The 19482-nt window shown below is 41.9% G+C and overlaps 1 protein-coding gene across 4 annotated transcripts in view; it reads right to left on the minus strand.

Moving 5' to 3' along the window:
* LOC126215350 (V-type proton ATPase 116 kDa subunit a 1) overlaps positions 1 to 18640 on the minus strand; it is a 124967-nt gene extending 106327 nt beyond the window's left edge. For 3 of the 4 annotated variants that reach the window (XM_049942037.1, XM_049942039.1, XM_049942038.1), the window contains exons 1-2: positions 18372 to 18639; positions 14502 to 14678 (exon numbers count right to left, since the gene is read on the minus strand). In XM_049942037.1, the coding sequence (XP_049797994.1) occupies positions 14502 to 14678; positions 18372 to 18488 (294 nt within the window). In that variant the 5' untranslated portion in view covers positions 18489 to 18639. Of the gene's footprint in view, positions 1 to 14501; positions 14679 to 18371 lie in introns of all 4 variants that reach the window. The other variant, XM_049942036.1, reaches the window with a different exon arrangement.
* Between the last annotated feature and the right edge of the window lie 842 nt (positions 18641 to 19482).

Here is a 19482-nt window from a genome sequence, read left to right on the forward strand (position 1 = left end):
AAGTACCTGTTTTTATGGGCCAAAGTCGGCAATGGCAACTGTAAAATAAAGATCAATGGTGATTGTATGATTTATTATAGACAAATTGATTGGAGGTCCGATGACATTGTAATTCTGTCAGAGACAGCAAAGGACTTGGAAGAGCAGTTGAACGGAATGGACAGTGTCTTGAAGGGAGGATATAAGATGAACAACAACAAAAGCAAAACGAGGATAATGGAATGTAGTCGAATTAAGTCAAGTGATGCTGAGGGAATTAGATTAGGAAATGAGACACTTAAAGTAGTAAAGGAGTTTTGCTATTTGGGGAGCAAAGTAACTGATGATGGTCGAAGTAGAGAGGATATAAAATGTAGACTGGCAATAGCAAGGAAAGTGTTTCTAAAGAAGAAAAATTGGAGAAGAAGAGAATAGAAGGTTTCGAAATGTGGTGCTACATAAGAATGCTGAAGATTAGGTGGGTAGATCATATAACTAATGAGGAGGTATTAAATAAAATTGGGGAGAAAAGGAGTTTGCGGCACAACTTGACTAGAAGAAGGGATCGGTTGGTAGGACATGTTTTGAGGCATCAAGGGATCACCAATTTAGTATTGGAGGGCAGCGTGGGGGGTAAAAATCGTAGAGGGACACCAAGAGATGAATACACTAAACAGATTCAGAAGGATGTAGGCTGCAGTACGTATTGGGAGATGAAGCTTGCACAGGATAGAGTAGCATGGAGAGCTGCATCAAACCAGTCTCAGGACTGAAGACCACAACAACAACTAGGTACAGAAAGCTGGTTGCAACCTGAAATTGATAGCACTGAGATTTTTGGGGCAAATTTAAATGCATATCAAAAGGATACACAAATGGGAAGTGGAGGTGCTGTATTTGTCACAGCAGACAAACTCAAATCCACCAAGATAGACATTGAAGATGCATGTGAGATTGATTGGACAAGACTCAGTATCAGGGGTGGACATAAAAACTGGATCCTTCTTTTGTCCACGAGCTCATCTCTTGATGTAATCAAGAACTTTAGGGAAAACCTCGGTTCACTTGTACATAAGTTCCCCAATCACATTGTGATCATTGGTGTAGACTTTCATCATCCAACAATTAATTGTGAAAATTACAGTTTTGTTAGTGGTGGGCGTGATAAGGCATCTCGCCTTCTCCAGAAACTACCAACAAAGTACAAAGGGCAACTAAATCAAGCAGAAAGATATGGAATTTCAGTAAACTAGATAAAAAAATCAGTAGTATCACATCTCATTGAGGAATTTGAAACTTCCAGCACAGGGCAGGAGCATGTAGAGAAAATATGGCTCAAGTTTAAAAGAATGGGCTGGTATGTATGTAGTAGAAAGTTTATAATGGATGGGCCCCCATGGTATATTGTCAGTGTAAAGACACTTCTAAAGAAACAGAGATTACTGTAAATAATGTAGTGCTGCAGATAGATGCTGAGTGAAACGCATTTGGCTGTGTAGAGAGCAATGCGTGATGGCTTAAATTTGGTTTTGTTTTACTTCAGGGCACAAAAAAGCAACTAGGGTCATATGCACGCAAGTCAAAACACACAGACAGAGAGGAGTTAAAAAATGACTAAACGTCAATCCCAACCAACACGAGAGAAGGCAGCTAAAAACAGGGACATGGAGAAAGGGCTACCAAAGACACCAATAGAAACAGAGGTCCAAAACTAATAATTAAATGGCATTAGCCATATTGTTTTGGCACATGAAAAGTAAAACACGGTCGACAGCCTGCACGTCATTTACTAAAACCACCAATAACTCAGACAACAAACCTAGGTGGGAATGTAAACAGGTAAAAATGTACATTCTGTAGGAAAGTGGCAGACAGTTAAAAGTTGTGCACAAAGTGGTGGGGGAGTGCCACTTATCAAATGACGATGGCTAAAAAGGCAGTGCCCAATACGAAGCCTAGTTAAAATGACCTCCTCCCAGCAGGAGGGTCGCGAGGAGGCCGTCCAAGCCGCTGGGAGAGGCTTAATAAGCCAGAGCTTATTCCTGTGAAGGGAGAAACATCGGCGATGCCAAAGGAACACCACCTTCTGAGAGACGGCAACACAGAGATCATCGAAGAGAACAAAGGAACTAGCAGACTGAGGTACGAGCACTGCAGCCTTGGCAGCAGTGTCAGCAGCCTCATTTCCTGGCAGGAACCCACAGAAGCATCACACTGATTCCACCAAGAGTGAGCAAGTGAGTTTTCCTGGACCTGCTGCACTAAGGAATGGACGGTGTACAGCGCACCTAGACTTTGAAGGGTGCTGAGCAAGTCTGAGCAGAGGACACAATTGAAAAGGTTGTGACGCCGGATGTACTCCGTGGCCTGATATAGGCCAAAGAGCTCAACTGTAAATACTGAGAAGTGTGTCGGAAGCAGATATCAAAAGACATGGATGTCAATGACAAAGGCACACCCGACCCCACAGTCAGTCCACGAGCCATCAGTGTACACAAAGGTACTATCGTGAAGGTCATGAAACTGAAGGCGATAGAGTGAGGTTGGAGTAGTGTCCTCAGGAAGTGAATGAAGGCCAAAGTTAACATGGGCCACTTCACAAAACTGAGGTGGTGAACGGGTCACACACACCGGAAAAGTCATAGGTATTGTGAAGATAAGCCACCGTAGCAAGTGCCGTAAGTGGACGCCAGGACGTAACAGGGAAGAGGGAAGCGCCCCATACTGGTGACCAAAGAAAACATCAAAGAAGGAGGCATAGAATGGGTGGCTACGCGTGGCAGAAACAGTATGCATACTTGCTGAGGAGGAAGTCGCGGCAGTACGACAGTGGTACTACAGCAGCTTCAGCACACATACACTCAACTGGGCTAGTGTAAAAGGTGCCAGTGACCAAATGAATGCCACGATCGTGGATAGTGTTAAGACGGCATAAGAGGGATGGATGTGCAGATGCTTAAACAAATCACCTATAGTCGAGTTTCGAATGGGCAAGGGACTGGTACAAATGGAGGAGGGTGGTTCGATTGGCACCTCAGGGAGTACCACTGAGGACACGTAGGACATTGAGGAACTGCATACAGTGGGCTGCCAGGCAAGACACATGAGAGGACCAAGAGTGTTTCCCATCGAGCACAAGCCCCAGAAATTTCATAGTTTCAATTAACGGAAGGGCAACAGGCCCAAGATGTAAAGATGGGGGGAGAAACCAATGGCATTACCAGGAATTCATGCAGACGGTTTTGTTAGTGGAAAAGCGAAAGCCACTGTCGAGGCTCCAGGAGTAAAAATGATCAAAACATCACTGCTCAATGAGACAGGTCCATGGAGAACTGCAATAGATGGCAAAATAGTCAACAAAATGGGCACCGGGGTTGACTGGCAGGAGACAGGCCATTATAGGATTAATGATGATAGCAAATAGGATGACGCTCAGGATGGAACCCTGAAGCACACAGTTTTCCTGGATAAAGGTGTCCAACAAGGCAGAACCAACACACAACTTGAAAACTCTGTCTTTTAAACATTCCTGAAAGAGACAGGGCAGGCAGTCACGGAAGCCCCACATGTAAAGAGTACAGAGGATACCGTTTCTCCAGCAGGTAGGCCTTCTCCAAATCAAAAACCACAGCCACAGTCTGGGATTTCCACAGTAAACCATTCATGACATGGGTGGACAAAGTAACGAGATGGTCAACTGCAGAAAGCTGTGCTCGAAATCCACATTGTGCATTCGTCAATAAATTGAGAGACTCGAGCCACCACATAAGCAAGGCAAGAATCCTACGTTCCATCACCTTGCAAACACAGCTGGCAAGAGAGGTGGGGCAGTAGCTACAAGGAAAGTTTTTGTCCCCACCGGGCTTAGGTATGGGCATGGCAATGTCTTCACGCCAATGTCCAGGAAATGTGCCCTCTGCACAGATGCGGTACGTGTTAAGCAGAAAATGCTTGCCTGCAAGAGAAAGGTGCTGCAACATCTGAATGTGGACAGCGTCTGGGCCTGGAGCAGAGGATCGGGATGAACTCAGCATGATCCAGCTCCCTTATAGTAAAGGAGGCATTGTAGCACTCACGATTCGGAGAAGAGAAGGATATTGCCCGAGCCTAATCCACTTGTTTCCGATGGAGAAAGGCAGGGTCATAGTGGGAAGAGCTCGAAATGTCCTAAAATGATGGCTCAAGGTGCTGGAGATAGCAATAGGGTCCACGATGACCGTCTGCTACTGTCAGGCCAGGAATTGGGGAATGGATCTTGATCCCAGACAACCATCGGAGGTTGGCACAAACACAGATGGAAGAAAGGAGAAAACCACAATAATGATAGAACGGTAACAAATACTGAAATGGACAAAATCGGACAAGAAAATGAGAGACACAAGAAACATGTACAAGATATTAAAACAAGACAGCAGATTACCATGGCTGGCTGACCATGAGGAGAAAAAGGAGAAGCCAGCCACTCTGCAACACATGAAAACCTCCACTCTAAAAGCACTTGGGTGGAGGACACAGAGGGACAAATGACATGAGCTAAAATTTAGATCAAATGCAAAATCCACCCTCACGAATAAAATGTAAAACTAAAGCTGCTGTTGAGGCATTGTCGCCCAACACCCGAAGGCAGGGTGCTGGGAAAGTTAAAACACCGCCACAGAGTGGCTAGAAGTGGGTAGTCCAGTGAGAGGTGGACGACAGTCATTTGTGAGCCACAGCGACACTGAGGTGGGTCCTCGCAACGGAGGAGGTAACCATGCAAAAGCCACGTATGGCCAATGTGGAGCCGGCAAAGGCCAACTGATTCCCTGCGAGAGGACCGCATGGAAGGCTTCCACACATTCATTGTCTCCTTAATGACACAGTTTCTTGTGCATACTGTTATGCCATTCCACCTCCCAAAGCAGAAAAACCCCTGTGGTTTAAGACACAATGCAGGTCAGTTTCAGAGATGCCTACCTCTAGAAGCAGTTTCCACATAGCCTGTTTGTCCAGCCTGTCGGCAAGTTCATTGCCTGGGATTCCAACATGTCGTGGGATCCACACAAACACCACGGAACGACGGAACCGTTCCACGGCAAAGATGGACTCCTGAATGGATGCTACCAAAGGATGGGGAAGGTAGCACTGGTTGATAGCTTGTAGGCTACTCAAGGAGTCCGTACACAGGAGAAATGACTCTTCAGGGCTTAAGCGGATGTGCTCAAGATCACAATGTATGGCCCACAGCTCTGCACAGCCACCTAGCAAGGAGTTCTGTTCAATATGTCCTCCATGAACATACACAAATCTTACATGACCATCAGCCATCAAGCCATCAGACTAAACCAGTTCATGGCCCCGGTACAAGTCATGAATCGAGAGGAAGTGATTGCGGAGAGTTGCAGGGTTAATGGAGTCCTTAGGGCTATGCAAAATGCCTAGAGGAATCTGTGGCCTAGGTGTACACCCTGCAGAACACCATTCTGCTGGATACAGGAGGGGGGGGGGGGGGGGATCTATGGGAGGCACCGACTTGGACACAGAAAGTACGGAGCGACAGGAAGTTTTGGATAAAAATCAGGAGCGGGCCCCGGAGGCCCAACTCATACAATCTGGCAAGGATATGTTGTCGCCAGGTCGCATCGTACGCTTTACGTAAGTAAAAAAAGATGGCAACCACGTGTTGGCATCTGGGGGCACCCTAAAGAATGTGGGATAATTTTTTCCGCAGTGGAAACGATCCTTTTAATGACCTGCTCAACGACAACATTGATGGCACCATGTGCGGGAGATTCAGTGGTGAAGGCTTCCCAGTCTGCCTTGTTTAAAGCCCATCCGGGTAGCCGTCCGTGGGCATGACACCAGGGGAGTGACAGGAAGACGGAGAAGTGGTCACTATCACACAGGTCGTCATGTGATCTCCAATGGATAGATGGGAGAAGGCCAGGACTGCAAACCGACAAATCAATGGCCGAATATGTGTCGTGTGCCACAATGAAATGTGTGGGGGCACCTGTATTTAAGAGGCAGAGGTCGAGTTGTGACAGTAAATTTTCGACCTCCCTACCTCTGCCAGTAAGCATTACGCCACCACACAAAGGGTTATGGGCATTAAAATCTCCCGAAAGTAGGAAAGGTTTAGGGAGTTGATCAATCAGTGCAGCCAATACACTCAAGGGTACTGCACCATCTGGAGAAAGATGTATGTTGTACACAGTTGTTTCCTGCGTCCTTATCCTGGCAGCCACAGCTTCAAGTGGGATTTGAAGGGGCACAGGCTCACTACATACTGAGTTCAGGACATAGACACAAACTCCACCTGACACTATTATAGTCGCTACGGTTCCTGTAATATCCCTTATAGCCATGGAGGGCAGGGATCCGTTTTGCTGGGAACCCGGTTTCCTCGAGAGCAATGCAGAAAGCAGGTGTAAAGCTTAATAGTTGCTGTAACTCAGCCAGCTGGTGTAAAAAACTGCCACAATTCCACTGGAGGTTTACATGATAGTAAGACTAGGAAGCCATGGAACACTCAATGAGGCAGTCTGCACAGCAGGGTCACCCGCTGCCACCAGATAATTACCTGTGCGATCGACATCCATTTTGTCTGAGGGCCCATCAAGATCTAGGTCCTCAGCAGATACCAGAATCTCCACCTCATCGTCAGACACAGAGCTTGTAGGTAGTGGTGGAGTGGGTGCCACTGGAGTGCCTTAGTTCTTGGGGGGGGGGGGGGGTCTTTTTATTTTTAGGTTTCTCTCACTGCTCCTTAGGTTTTTCCGGCTGGGAGGGCTTCACTGATTCAGTCTCAGGGACTGAGGAGGACCGTGAAGCCCTACAACCAGCTACATGTGGTTGCTTCAGCCACTGGCTGGTGTCAGCTTTGCCACTGGTAGGAACCTGGGAAGTGAGTGGCCCAAGGGATCCCTTCGTGACGAGAGGGGCCGAAGAAGACTTACACATCTCCGACTGAGAAGTGGGGACTGACATCCTCGATAGTTGGGTGTGAGGGGTGTTACTCCTGAAGTAGGTTGTGCAAGAGCAACAGGGAGGGAAGTGCCCCCCACACCACCACCACCACCACCACCACCACCACCACCACCACCACCACCACCACCAAGGGGACAGGTGGAGTCTGACAGTTCAGAGCCAACTGTACATGGCGGAACGGAAGACGGTAGAACCGTTGTCGTAGCTGCGGCACAGGTTGACGTCATATGCACAGGATGTAGCCTTTCATATTTTCTCTTTGCCTCAGTGTAGGTATGTCGGTCCAGGGTCTTTTATTCCACTGTTTTTCTTTCTTTCTGGAGAATCCTGCAGTCTGGCGGACAAGGTGAATGGTGCTCCCCGCAGCTGACACAGATGGGAGGCGAGGCACAGGGAGTATTGGGAAGTGAAGGACATCCAAAACCCCAACAGGTGATGCTGGAAGTACAGCAGGAAGACATATGGCTGAACTTCCAGCACTTAAGGCACAGCATTGGGGGAGTGATATATGGCTTTACGTCATGGCGGTAGACCATCACCTTGACCTTCTCAGGTAATTTGTCACCCTCAAAGTCCATTACAGTGAGTGGATTGTCATTAAGGTGGGGAGAAGGAGGCATACAATCACCCTCATGCACATCACTACCACAGGTTACACATTTGGCTGGATATCAATAAGACGATCTAGTGTGGTTGAAACAATGACACTGGTAGCAGTGCATCGGGTTCGGAATGTACGGTCGGACTGTGATTATTTGATGACCTGTTTTGATCTTGGATGGAAGCACCACTCCATCAAGGATGAGAAAAAAAGTGCCAGTGGGCACTAAGGAGGAATCTACCTTTTTCTTCACCCAATGGACAGCAAAGACACCCTGATCAGAGGGGCAAGATTGAATTTTAACCTCAGTCAGACCATCTTCAGCCTAGTGTAATTCACACTACGGAAAGAAATAAAGAGTTCTATGGGCCTCAACATGAACAGGGTAGCCATGGATAAGCAAGGCAGCAAGCAGTTGTGCTTGAGAATCAGTAGTTGTCTCCAAAAGCAAAGTGCCATTCCGTAAACAAGAGCAGGATTTCACAGGACCGCAACTGCATCAACACATTTCTGAATAATAAACAGATTTACCACGGTAAATGACTGACCATCTTCAGTACGTGAGACCATGAGGAACCGTGGTGCAGCTGGAAAGGTCTTTAGTGACTGTTCACACCTCAGGTCACACCTCTCTAACACTTGACAGGGGAAAGAATCGGCAATTTGGGGAGGTTGCAGCTCACGCAATCATCCCTCCCTGGGCCTGGCCTGTACTAGGGAGTACGTGCAAACCCTACCTGTTGACCCAGGGTTGGGAAATACATGTTATCCAGTCACCTGGTACATGTCAGACATGTGGGCTGCCCTTCAGGAGGGCACAGAAAGGAGGAAGAAAAAGAGGATTCTCAAACACCGAAGCAGAGGAATGAGAGGAGAAGGGAAACAAAGAAAGGAAAAGGGAACTAAAAACAGTGGTGAGAGTATCCTTGTCAACGACAGACGATGCGGAACATTCCCAGTACACCCCAGATATGTTCCCAAGGGAGGGGAAAAAGAATAACAAAAGAACAGATACACCGCACAGAAGGGAAAAGATACTGCAAAGGCTGGGGCCCCGTGGTAGCCAAGCACGAACCCGCCAAAGAGTGGCGAGCCCCCTGGGGAAAGAAAGCATTTTGTTTTACATCAGTACGTATCGTATGACAGCTGGTATTGTTTTACAGATAAGCGAGTTTACACAGATACCTGGACTGCCACCAACCTCTCCTGATTCTTCTGCTCATACCCAAGCCCTTCCACATTTTTTTTGTCTTCTGTAACTATGCAAACCACTGAAGCACATGGTGGAGGGTACATCCCACTGCCCCAGTTGGAGTTTCTTCCTATTCCATTCACATATGGTGTGCAGAAAAAATGATTGTTGACAAGCCCCCTGTGCATGCTGTAGTTATTCTAATCTTGTCCTCACGATCCCCATGTAATACACAGGGTGGTGGTGTGTATTTCTAGCATCATTAAAAGCCCCTTGAAACTTTGTAAGTAGTCTTTCTTAGGATATTTTATGTCTATCTTCAAGAATCTGTCAGTTCAGTTCATTCAGCTTCCCTGAGACATTCTCCCACAGCACAAACAAACCTTTGATCATATGTGCTCACCTTCTCTATATACATTAAGTCTCTCCTGTTAGTCCTACTTGGTATGGATCCCACATACTTGAGCATCATTCTAGTATGTGCCGCATGAGTGATTTGTATGCAATCCCCTTTGTTGACTCATTGCATTTCCTCAGCATTCATTCAATAAATCTAAGTATAACACCTGCTTCACCTACGACAGTCTGTGTAATCATTCCAGTTCATATACTTACGAAGTGTTACACCCAGGTATTCGTACAAGTAGGACGATTCCAACTGTGACTCTTCAAGATCATCGCCATAAGATCATTTTTTTTGTTTGTTTTGTAAAGTGTATGATTTCTTCTGGTGTTCTCAAAAGGAGGCTTACCCAGCAACTGCCTTTGTACAAGCAAACTATGAATTTTCCTCCATTCTCCCTTCCTTACTATATCTCCTCATTTGTGAGTCTCTGTATTCTTGACATTAAATGTGCCACCAGAGATCCATCTGTCAGTTTCAGCCTATGTCATCTCCCACATTCATGAACCACACAGTGCTACACTACACACAATTCCTTACCAGGCATTTTATTTATTTGTACACATGCTTTAACTACGAAAGCAAGTCTAGAAACATTTTGTTCAAAAATGGCTCTAAGCACTATGGGACGTAACATCTGAGGTCATCAGTCCCCTAGACTTAGAACTACTTAAATCTAACTAACCTAAGGACATATGTAAAAACAAAGATGATGTGACTTACCGAACGAAAGCGCTGGCAGGTCGATAGACACACAAACAAACACAAACACACACACAATATTCAAGCTTTCGCAACAAACTGTTGCCTCATCAGGAAATAGGGGAAGGAGTGGGAAAGACGAAAGGATGTGGGTTTTAAGGGAGAGGGTAAGGAGTCATTCCAATCCTGGGAGCGGAAAGACTTACCTTAGGGGGAAAAAAGGACAGGTATACACTCGCGCGCACACACACACATATCCATCCACACATATACAGACACAAGCAGACATATTTAACCGAAGGACATCACACACATCCATGCCAGAGGCAAGATTCAAACCTGCGACGACAGCAGCAGCAGCAGCTCGGTTCTGGACTGAAGCACCTAGAACCGCTCATACACAGCGGCCAGCTAAACATTTTGTCCAGTTTCATTTTTTCAGCTTGTTATTTCTGCTTCACTAACACCTCACCTTTATTTACAAGCATAATGCATGCAATACTTGACAATACTCTCTCTTTTCAAGGAATGCATTGGGGTTCACTCTGGTAGATTATTAATTTTTCCACGAACAGTTTCACTTTTAGATCTATCTACTTACATATAACCTATCTTCTGCATCAGACACATTAAATTACATGAAGCATCTACTGTCTTGAATTAGACCTTATAACCAACCCCATATCTGAATAGCAATTCTCCCAAAATAAGAATCACTTGTGTATATTTTCAAATGGATTTATGAACAGTCTTGTTCATACCTTCAAAAGTTTTAATATTTGCGGATAATTTCAACTGTAAACTGATTTTGATCTTAGATACTGCATAACAATTTCAAAGTGGAAATATATTTAATTTTAATGTAGATATTATCCAGTGAAACTGTAACATTTACGTTTCCTAAGTCAATAAATGTGTAATTCCTGCTCCACTGCCATCAGTTCCTTAATATTATGTTTTATGGCACATATTAATTTTTATTACAATGCTGTTAAACTTTTTTCCAGTAAGTTGTGGCCCATTTGGACATTTCTTTATTCACCAGCCAATGCAGTATCCTCTTAACCACAGCAAAACATATAACCCTGTAATTTTTGTCCTTTTTCGAGCCTTCTTGGAAAAGAGTATTAAATTCACAATTTTCAATTCCTTTGCAGCCTGAGAACGTTCTTTTGAAAACTTTCAAAGGGCTTCGAATGAGATCTATTTTTTATTGCATTTATGATAAATGACAGCATTGTAATAACTGTGACAAAAATATCTCAGTTTCACTAAGGCCCCATCACGTCAGTCCTCCAAATACAAAGAACAAGCAAACGCAGGTCCTAATAGCCACTAACTCCCAATGCTCGCAGCTTGCGTAATGGTGGCCTTCGCACCAGACTGATCCTGACCCCAATACTCTAAAAGCTGGCCTTCCAAATCTATTCTCCACATTCAGTGTCCTGGTACACTATTTCACAAAATATTCCAGATGAAAATGAAATGAATCCCTGCCACCACTGGCAACAGCATTATCTCCATGAACTTATGAGAGCGATCCTTGTAATGTGTCAGTTTATTACAAGGCACAAATGATTCATCATGATTTTTTTTACTACTTACAATAATACACTTGCCTATATTCCACATGCTGAGAGTAAACAGAGAGCCCTTCAAACTCCAGTATATAGTCCTGCTGATCATCACCTGACTTAATTCTAAAAAATTCTTGACGGAAAGTAAGTAATGGATGGATGAAATGTAACAAATCATCACACAGTTGCGTTACTGATAAGGCCATCAACAACACTGAAAACGTTGCTACATGTTGGACAAATTTCCCTTTCAGGGCAATAAATTGACACACACACACACACACACACACACACACACACACACACACGGAAGGATATAGATTCTATTTAAATCTAGAATTTGCAGTGTTATTCCTCCACCTTATTTTCACCATCAATTTGTAGCATAGTAGTAGAAGCATTGAACTACTAGACTGAGGCAGGAAGTCGCAATAGGATGTTTATTCCATAAGAATAGACCCCACAGAAGCCAAAATTCCATGTTTAATCTTAATCCAGTACATGTTCCACTAAGTCAAAGTTTCACAACAGCTACAGATTATAGTATTCATTCAAGATTCCTTATACTATCAATTTGGCAAATCTGAAAATGCCAATTAGCAGTCAAAATGTTACGTACTGTAGATACATATAAAAATGCTAACTTTTGAAGTTATTAATTCTTTCCTCAGAGATAAACTTGGGATGGATTCCGGAATGTTAGGAGAAAGCACAGGTTGGTCACACCTGTGGATGAGAAGCACCTACTTGTATGCACCCACCCAGTGGGACTGTGTGGGCACAGAGGACAAACACTTGAGCAACATACTAATACAGGTCACACAAGAGTATTGTAATTAATCTCCTTTGTAGACTGACATTTTCTCAGTCCCAACAATGTACTGACATCTACAGCACCAACAGGAATAAAAAGTTTTGGAACAAATAGGGAACTAATCACAGCCAAACAATGTTCATGTAGCAAAACATGAGTGGAAGATGAACATCCCCAATCTCACAAAACCACAAATTAGGGAAAGAAACAGTTCCATACTGTTAGCTGACTTGGTTGTAACATGTTGACTGATCACAAAGCAACAGTTACTTCATTACTGATGAGCCGAGTAGAATTTACAACTATGCAAGAGCTCGCATCATGTGAGGGTACAAAAACAAAGGTGCAATGATTTAATAAGAAATGTGTAAAATTATATCCAGGAAGTAGCTTTTATATTGCAGAACACAGACTTAGCAGTGCTGTCATACAGAAAAGGAAATCTCAGAGGTGAGTTACAAATGTTTAAGAGGCACGTATCTTTAATAACAATGCAGGTTTTGAAAGATTTAATGACAAAAGTATTGGAAAGTAAAATTTTATTTTGATTACAATTATCAGAGATAGTTCAAAATAAAGGGCACTGTTGGCAATTACAGGATGCAGTTTCATTCCACAGTTTCACAACTCCCACTGTTGTGTCGATAGTTACTTCAATAGTAAGGTAAATCAACAGTTTTGTACTCCCCATTGATTACTCATACCTACAACAGAAATGGCATCAAAAAATCCTAACCAAATAGGAAAAAACTTATGAGCACATCTCTTACATCTGATTAAAGCCAATGACTAGTATCAAATATTCCTCTTTATACGCAGTCATAGTGGGCAGTAATTAATTACAAAAGAATGCCAACTTCTTGTTTCACACAATCTATAAAAAAAGTAAATACCCTGATATTCTCAAGTAGTAACATTAATTTCAACCTAATTGGTAGTGATCTGAAACTAGATACTCCCTGCAACAAACCAACACTGCTACAATTTGTTCAAGTACAGTAGTGTTCTCAGTTATTTTTTTCGTGATGAATGTACTCCACAGTACAATGATCCCATACCGATTTAAGTCAAAAATAGGCCACTCAGCAACCACACACACACACACACACACACACACACACACACACACACACACACACACACACAAAAAAAAAAAAAAAAAAAGAAAAATGATCTGCTGTAATGGAAAGCATAAGGTTTAGGTGGCATCTGGCCTGATACTGTATTAAATTCACAGGTGATACAGAGTGACCTTTATCACTGAGATGATGAAGCAAAACCATCTATGATGGTACAGACAAGTACTTTGAGCAGACTAAGAAACAACTGCACAACTCAGGTTTCCACCAAAAGTACACTAACTACTTATTTGTGCACCAAATCAATATTATAGTAATTAATGGTAACACCTTCATCCATTTGTTTAAATCTCTTTATTCAAACGCAAACTGTTTCTGTGACTTGCTGCACCGTCATCACACCCCTCTACTGGCAAAAACTGGACCTATAACCAACTTTGCTCATTGCCATAACAGGGGATAACCATGAAACTCAGGTTCCGGATACTTATCCCATTATGGCAGTACAGGCAGTGAACAGTTGGTTATACATCCAATTCTTGCCAATAGAGGGTCCTTATGATTGAGCAGTGTCACTGAAACTGTTCACATTTGAATAAGAGACAGACACACAGCTGAAGGAGTTATGCTGACCAGCCATTGTCCCACTCCCCACCTAAAATAGAAGATGTATATACAAAAGTTTGAAGCAATGTTGCCTTGGTAAACTCTGCATATACCTCAAAATAGGAGGTCTTCACCCTGAACAAGCAAAAGATTAAGCCAGCTGGAGACAACCAAAGGTTGGACCTCATTACACTGTGGGACAAACACTAAGGGAAAAGAAGAATCTGAAAATATGTGCTAACCGAATTTTTACACGATATATTAGAAACTGTTTTTAAGACCTCTACAATTTCTTTTATTTTTTATTTTGTGTGTGTGAATGATGCCTCTCACCACCCAGGTTATATGGATTCTAGTGACAGTGGTCCTGTGCTGATAGTCATAACACAGTTTTATTATGTTTCCATCTGTTGTTCATACCTATCTTGGATACAAATTTGTGCTTTATATACTTGTTTAGCAAGACAGACATCTGATGATTAACACAAAGCTCAAAGCCAGTTTCAAATTTATTTAATTTTTTGCAAACTAATATTGCTTTAAGTCAAATGCTACAGATTCCAGCAAAGTTCTACTAACCTCCAAGTCTATCATCTCCCTAGGCTGAGGAGCCTCTGGACTCTCCCCCGTGTCCAACATCGGAATGCCATCCTTCCGAATCTCTTTCTCCAAGTAACGCAGTTTTCGCTCCATCTCGTCACATCTTCGGACTTCATTGACAAATTTCCTTTGAAATGCATTAACGTCAGGATTCAACTGCAATAAAAAGAAACACTGATCATTACACGGAATAAATTAATAAACACTAAACTACTGACAGTTCCTTGTAGCTTTAACTGTGTACAGAAGATAGTCAATAACTTACACGATATACGTATCCTAATTACAGTCTTTCATGACAACAGAACAAGAGACTTAGTATTCAATTACAATACATTTTTCAATGAAAAATATGGCAATATGCTGACCATTAAAACTTTCTATTTTTTATAATATTTTAGTACCAATTTTGATTTGTGATGGTGAATAGCTTTCCTACAGCCAATTAAGGGAACTGTGAGGCTGTCTACAAGAATTTTTAGAGTGGGCAGGGCAACACCATTACATACTTATGTGCCATGAACATTTTCTTCCCCACTGAAGAGTTACCACAGAATGTCATGAGCCATTAGTGAATGAAAACACAAAAAATACATCAACTTCGACATTTTCATCTAGAAAACAAGCTATTATGTTTAAAGCAAAAGTTGCAGAGCTTAGACATTAATGGAGATTTGAAACCTGTGACTTGCAATAAATGTGCTTGTAAATAGAGTCAAGAAATATTGTGGGGCAAGGAAAGTTATCTGTCTGCTTCAATTCATGGTGTAAATAAATGACATCGGGGTGGCGCAGTGTTTTCAAGTCGAATCATGTTTGTAGATTTCTCGTTATTGCATGTGGTGGCGTGCTCTTGAGTTGGATGTTCACATTTGAAGATGGTTGTGCTGTGTGTGGGAGTGAGTCACTGAACTTTGTGTGATTCTTCTGCTGTACTGTATTTGAAAGAGTGTGTGGCTTCATTAGTGTGTTAGTTTTATTTCTTGTCTTGGTGTCATCAGTTCGTGTCTGCATTAGGTATTATTAGTGTTGGAAGTTTTCGGGGTGGGTAGAGGAGTTATTTAGTTGTGTTTCCTGAGGACTGGTTTGGTATTTTTCTTGTTATCTCATAAGGTTTGAATGTTGTTAATTTTTCCATTCTATTTTTATGTGGGTATTGTGTTTATTTGTGGTACTGGATGGATTGGGGAGGATAGTTTGGGAAATTGGAATTGTTTGGAGGCTTTTGTTTTGTGTTTATAGTTGTTTATGCGAATTTTATATGGTGAAGTGCTCCTGGGTTTTCAGTTCTCAAGTTGCATCTGGGTTTTAGATATCGAGGGCTTTGAACTATGCAGGTCAAAAGAAATTTATGATACCAGGTATTTGAATTGTGGGGGGATTCCCAGTATCGAGGGCTTTGCTTGCATTACGTAAGGTCACGTGAAATATGCTGTACCGCATTTTCCAGTTGTGAAGGTTTTTTGTTATTGAGGGCACTGTTTCAGCTATACAGGTAAGTGAAATGTATGATTCCTATGGTTTTAATTTTTTTTTATGTTGTACTGAGCATATTTGTGCTGATTTTATGGATATTTGTTTAGGGATGGTGCCATTACTGGTGTTGTCATATGTTTAGCTTGTCCCTGCCCTAAACCCCTACTTCCCAAAGATGTCCCATTAGTTTTATTTTATTGCTAGAGCGAAACAGTCCATATATTTATTTTTTTTCGCATTTGTATGTAGTGATATTATGGTGGTCACATTATATATGCTGGAGTTGCGGGTTTCTGCCATCTTGATGGTCAGAGCAGGTGCATGGAATCAGAAATTTCCCTATGTTTCATGCACTGATTTTCCTTTATTTACTATTTCTCACAGCTTTCTTAAGGAAGGAAGGAAGGAAGGGAAAATGCCAGATAAAAGTATTGATATTCCTGTTCCCCATAAAGAAACAAGCAGTTACATGAAAGAAGAATACCCTTTGCCTACTTTTTAATGTGTGTTTCTCTAAGCTATAACTACAATTCTCTCTCTTGCTTGAGGTCATTATAAATGGAGCTCAAACTGGACATGAGTGGGACACGAATTTGCTACATCATCGAAGGAGTCATCATACCATTCAGCTTAAGAAACCACAAAAACCTTCATTATTTCTGGATGTGCACTTGAATCCACCTCCTTCCAAATGTGCACCCACTATCCCGTTCTTTAGTTTGTTGCAATATGAGCAATAATGTTTCTCAAATTAATGTTGCAGGAACTAGTTAATCTAGCATTAACATTTAAAGGTGAGTTACTAGATCCAAATTTCACGGAGTCACAAAAAGAAATAACACTGCTAACATATGTTACCAAATATTATTTACTGCTGCACATGTACTTCCCAGCTCACATTTTATTTCTCTTTACACACAGTAATATGAAGTAGCTTACTACACTAACCCAAAAGTGATTAGAGAATCAATCTAGATATGGCAATACATCCTGATGAGAATGATTTGCACAAGAGCACATTTATATTCCAGCCTGTTTCCCAATTTAGTTTAAAAAGAACATGTTCTCCACCCTCTTCTCTACCTCCCCCTATGGCAAGACTTCAGTTGAAAATTTTACTAGTGTGATTGTGCCCCCTTCCTATATTGCCAAAATTTCATACATTTGTCCAACAAATTCTTTGCTACCTGACCAAAACAATATCAACCAATCAACTAACAAATGTACGTTGCATTTCCTACTTTATCTAGTACCCCCCCCCCCCCCCACACACACACACACACACACACAGTTTTGAGCTGGAACGAAATTTAAGCTGAAAGCTCCAAACTTCCACTTCCTAATTAATAAATATCCAAATACCTAATGTTCATGGCTACTCATTTAAACACTGTCCTTCCTTTTATTTGACATCTCTTTCCTATAGAATTTGACAATTTATTAAATGTCGCCTAGATATCTTATTGATCAAAGTTTACAGCAGTTAGTCAAAATTATCTAGTAAAATAAGAGATGTAGGAGACAATGGTTTTACTGCCACAATTCCCCAGGAAATGTCTGTGCACAAAGAAAGACCTAACAGAACATCGTGAATGAAATATCAGACGTATGTAGCCAAGACATCATGATAACTTTCTATAAAACACACTACAGTGAAGCATGTGGTTGTATAAAATTCCTGAAAATTAAGTAGGCCTATTGTCCTCCCATTACACTAAATAAGTTCCCGATGAATGAAGTTCTCGTTTAGCAACAATTGGAAGACGTCATGAGTACAGTAACGACACCGAAGGGCAGAACCTTCAAATCCATCGACCAGTTACCTCTGAACTTTTGTACAATAATCTGCACTCGCAGCTCACTGTAGAACTTAATTTCTAATTAATTACTCACAATGAATTTAAATGTCAAATTCTGACTTTTTAACAAATCTCAACATTCCACCAACAACTGATAAAAAAAATATGGATTTTTTGGAAGGAAACAACTAAAATTACACACGACAGTGGCGATCACAACTGCCAAGCCTCAAAGAAAAACTAAGCAGATGAAATGTCATTCGAGAAGGTGTAAATCGAATAATATATCATCTACGAAACAGACTTTGCAATGGAACGAGTAAGAGGGGGGGGGGGGCTGGCTTAGTAAACGACGGCCCCTCCTGTTTCTTCATTTAGTAATACAAGCAAAGTACTACTTCGATTACGGCATCCTTCAGCTTTAAATACTCCATGCTACATTCTTCAAAAGGCACTGCCAATAACATTACTTCTAAAATTCTATAATCCAAATCGATTTCGCGAATTAATTAAATTAATCCCTACATTAAAACGTACAGACATGACATTAACAGTAAGTTTGTCTCATACTTACATCACGAAACTGGACCAATCCTAGTTCTCCCAATTCAGAAACACATGCATAGGCTGCTTCACTTTGAAGAAACAATTGACACAGAGTCATTTCTTCGCTTCTAAATAACGACCCCATGTTGTTGCTTTACCTTTACGTTCCTCACACAAAATGCACTTCAAATCCCTCTCAACGCGGCTACGCCTCCATCAGTTTCCACAACAAGTCAGGTGACTATTTCTTGACGTCACGACAGGATCGAAGCAATGCTCAGACTGACGTCTCTCTGCTGCAAAGATTGGTATTGATGCGAGATACGGAAGTTCACACCTAAACAGATAAGAGAACGTGTATCAGATTAGATATTAAATTTACGTAAAGAGCTATTCTTACACATTCTCTTTGAAGAAAATGGTGCTAGTGATAACAGATTAACGGATTCGAGCAATCTAGTAAGTATAATAGCTCCTGTAGTTACTGTAGTCTTGTAGGGATATTTTCTATGAAAACATATTCCTATTTTATGGCACCGTATATCAATTTCTAGTGTACATCAGAGCATCTTCCGCGTAACACAGTAAAGGACAGAGCAGACAAAGTACGTGTTGTCAGAAGTTTGGCAGAAAAAGTAGTACAGTAACTTCTTGCGTAATGACAGCCTTATAAGAAAAGAAAACAATCAAAAACGCACTGCGTCAGTAGTTCAACACCCAGCGGCAGTAATAGACATGTCATTTTACACTGTAGTGTAAAGTGGGTATGTTAAAACCTATTCCACAAAACTTATGGCAAACAATGTGAGAGGAATAACAAGCAGTTTATAAAAAAGTTATTAATGGATTTTGGTAAACAAGTAGTTCCCATCAAACTACGGTTTACTTCACCTGATTCGTGTAATCTAACTATCTCAAATGTGACGGTACAGAGATTTCATTCTGGTGTACCCTACCTTCTGTGTTCTATTTATACAGATGGATAATTTAATACAGAATAGGAAGCCAAGATCATCTTCGTTTTTGTAAACAAAAATGAGATTTAATCTAACGCATGTATTTGCTTCCTTTGGAGCAGAATTACACTGCATTTTCTCAATGGCGATTTTGTATATTTAATTGTCTACACACACATCCCT

Source organism: Schistocerca nitens, chromosome 12 (assembly GCF_023898315.1).
Source record: "Schistocerca nitens isolate TAMUIC-IGC-003100 chromosome 12, iqSchNite1.1, whole genome shotgun sequence".
NCBI lineage: Eukaryota > Metazoa > Arthropoda > Insecta > Orthoptera > Acrididae > Schistocerca > Schistocerca nitens.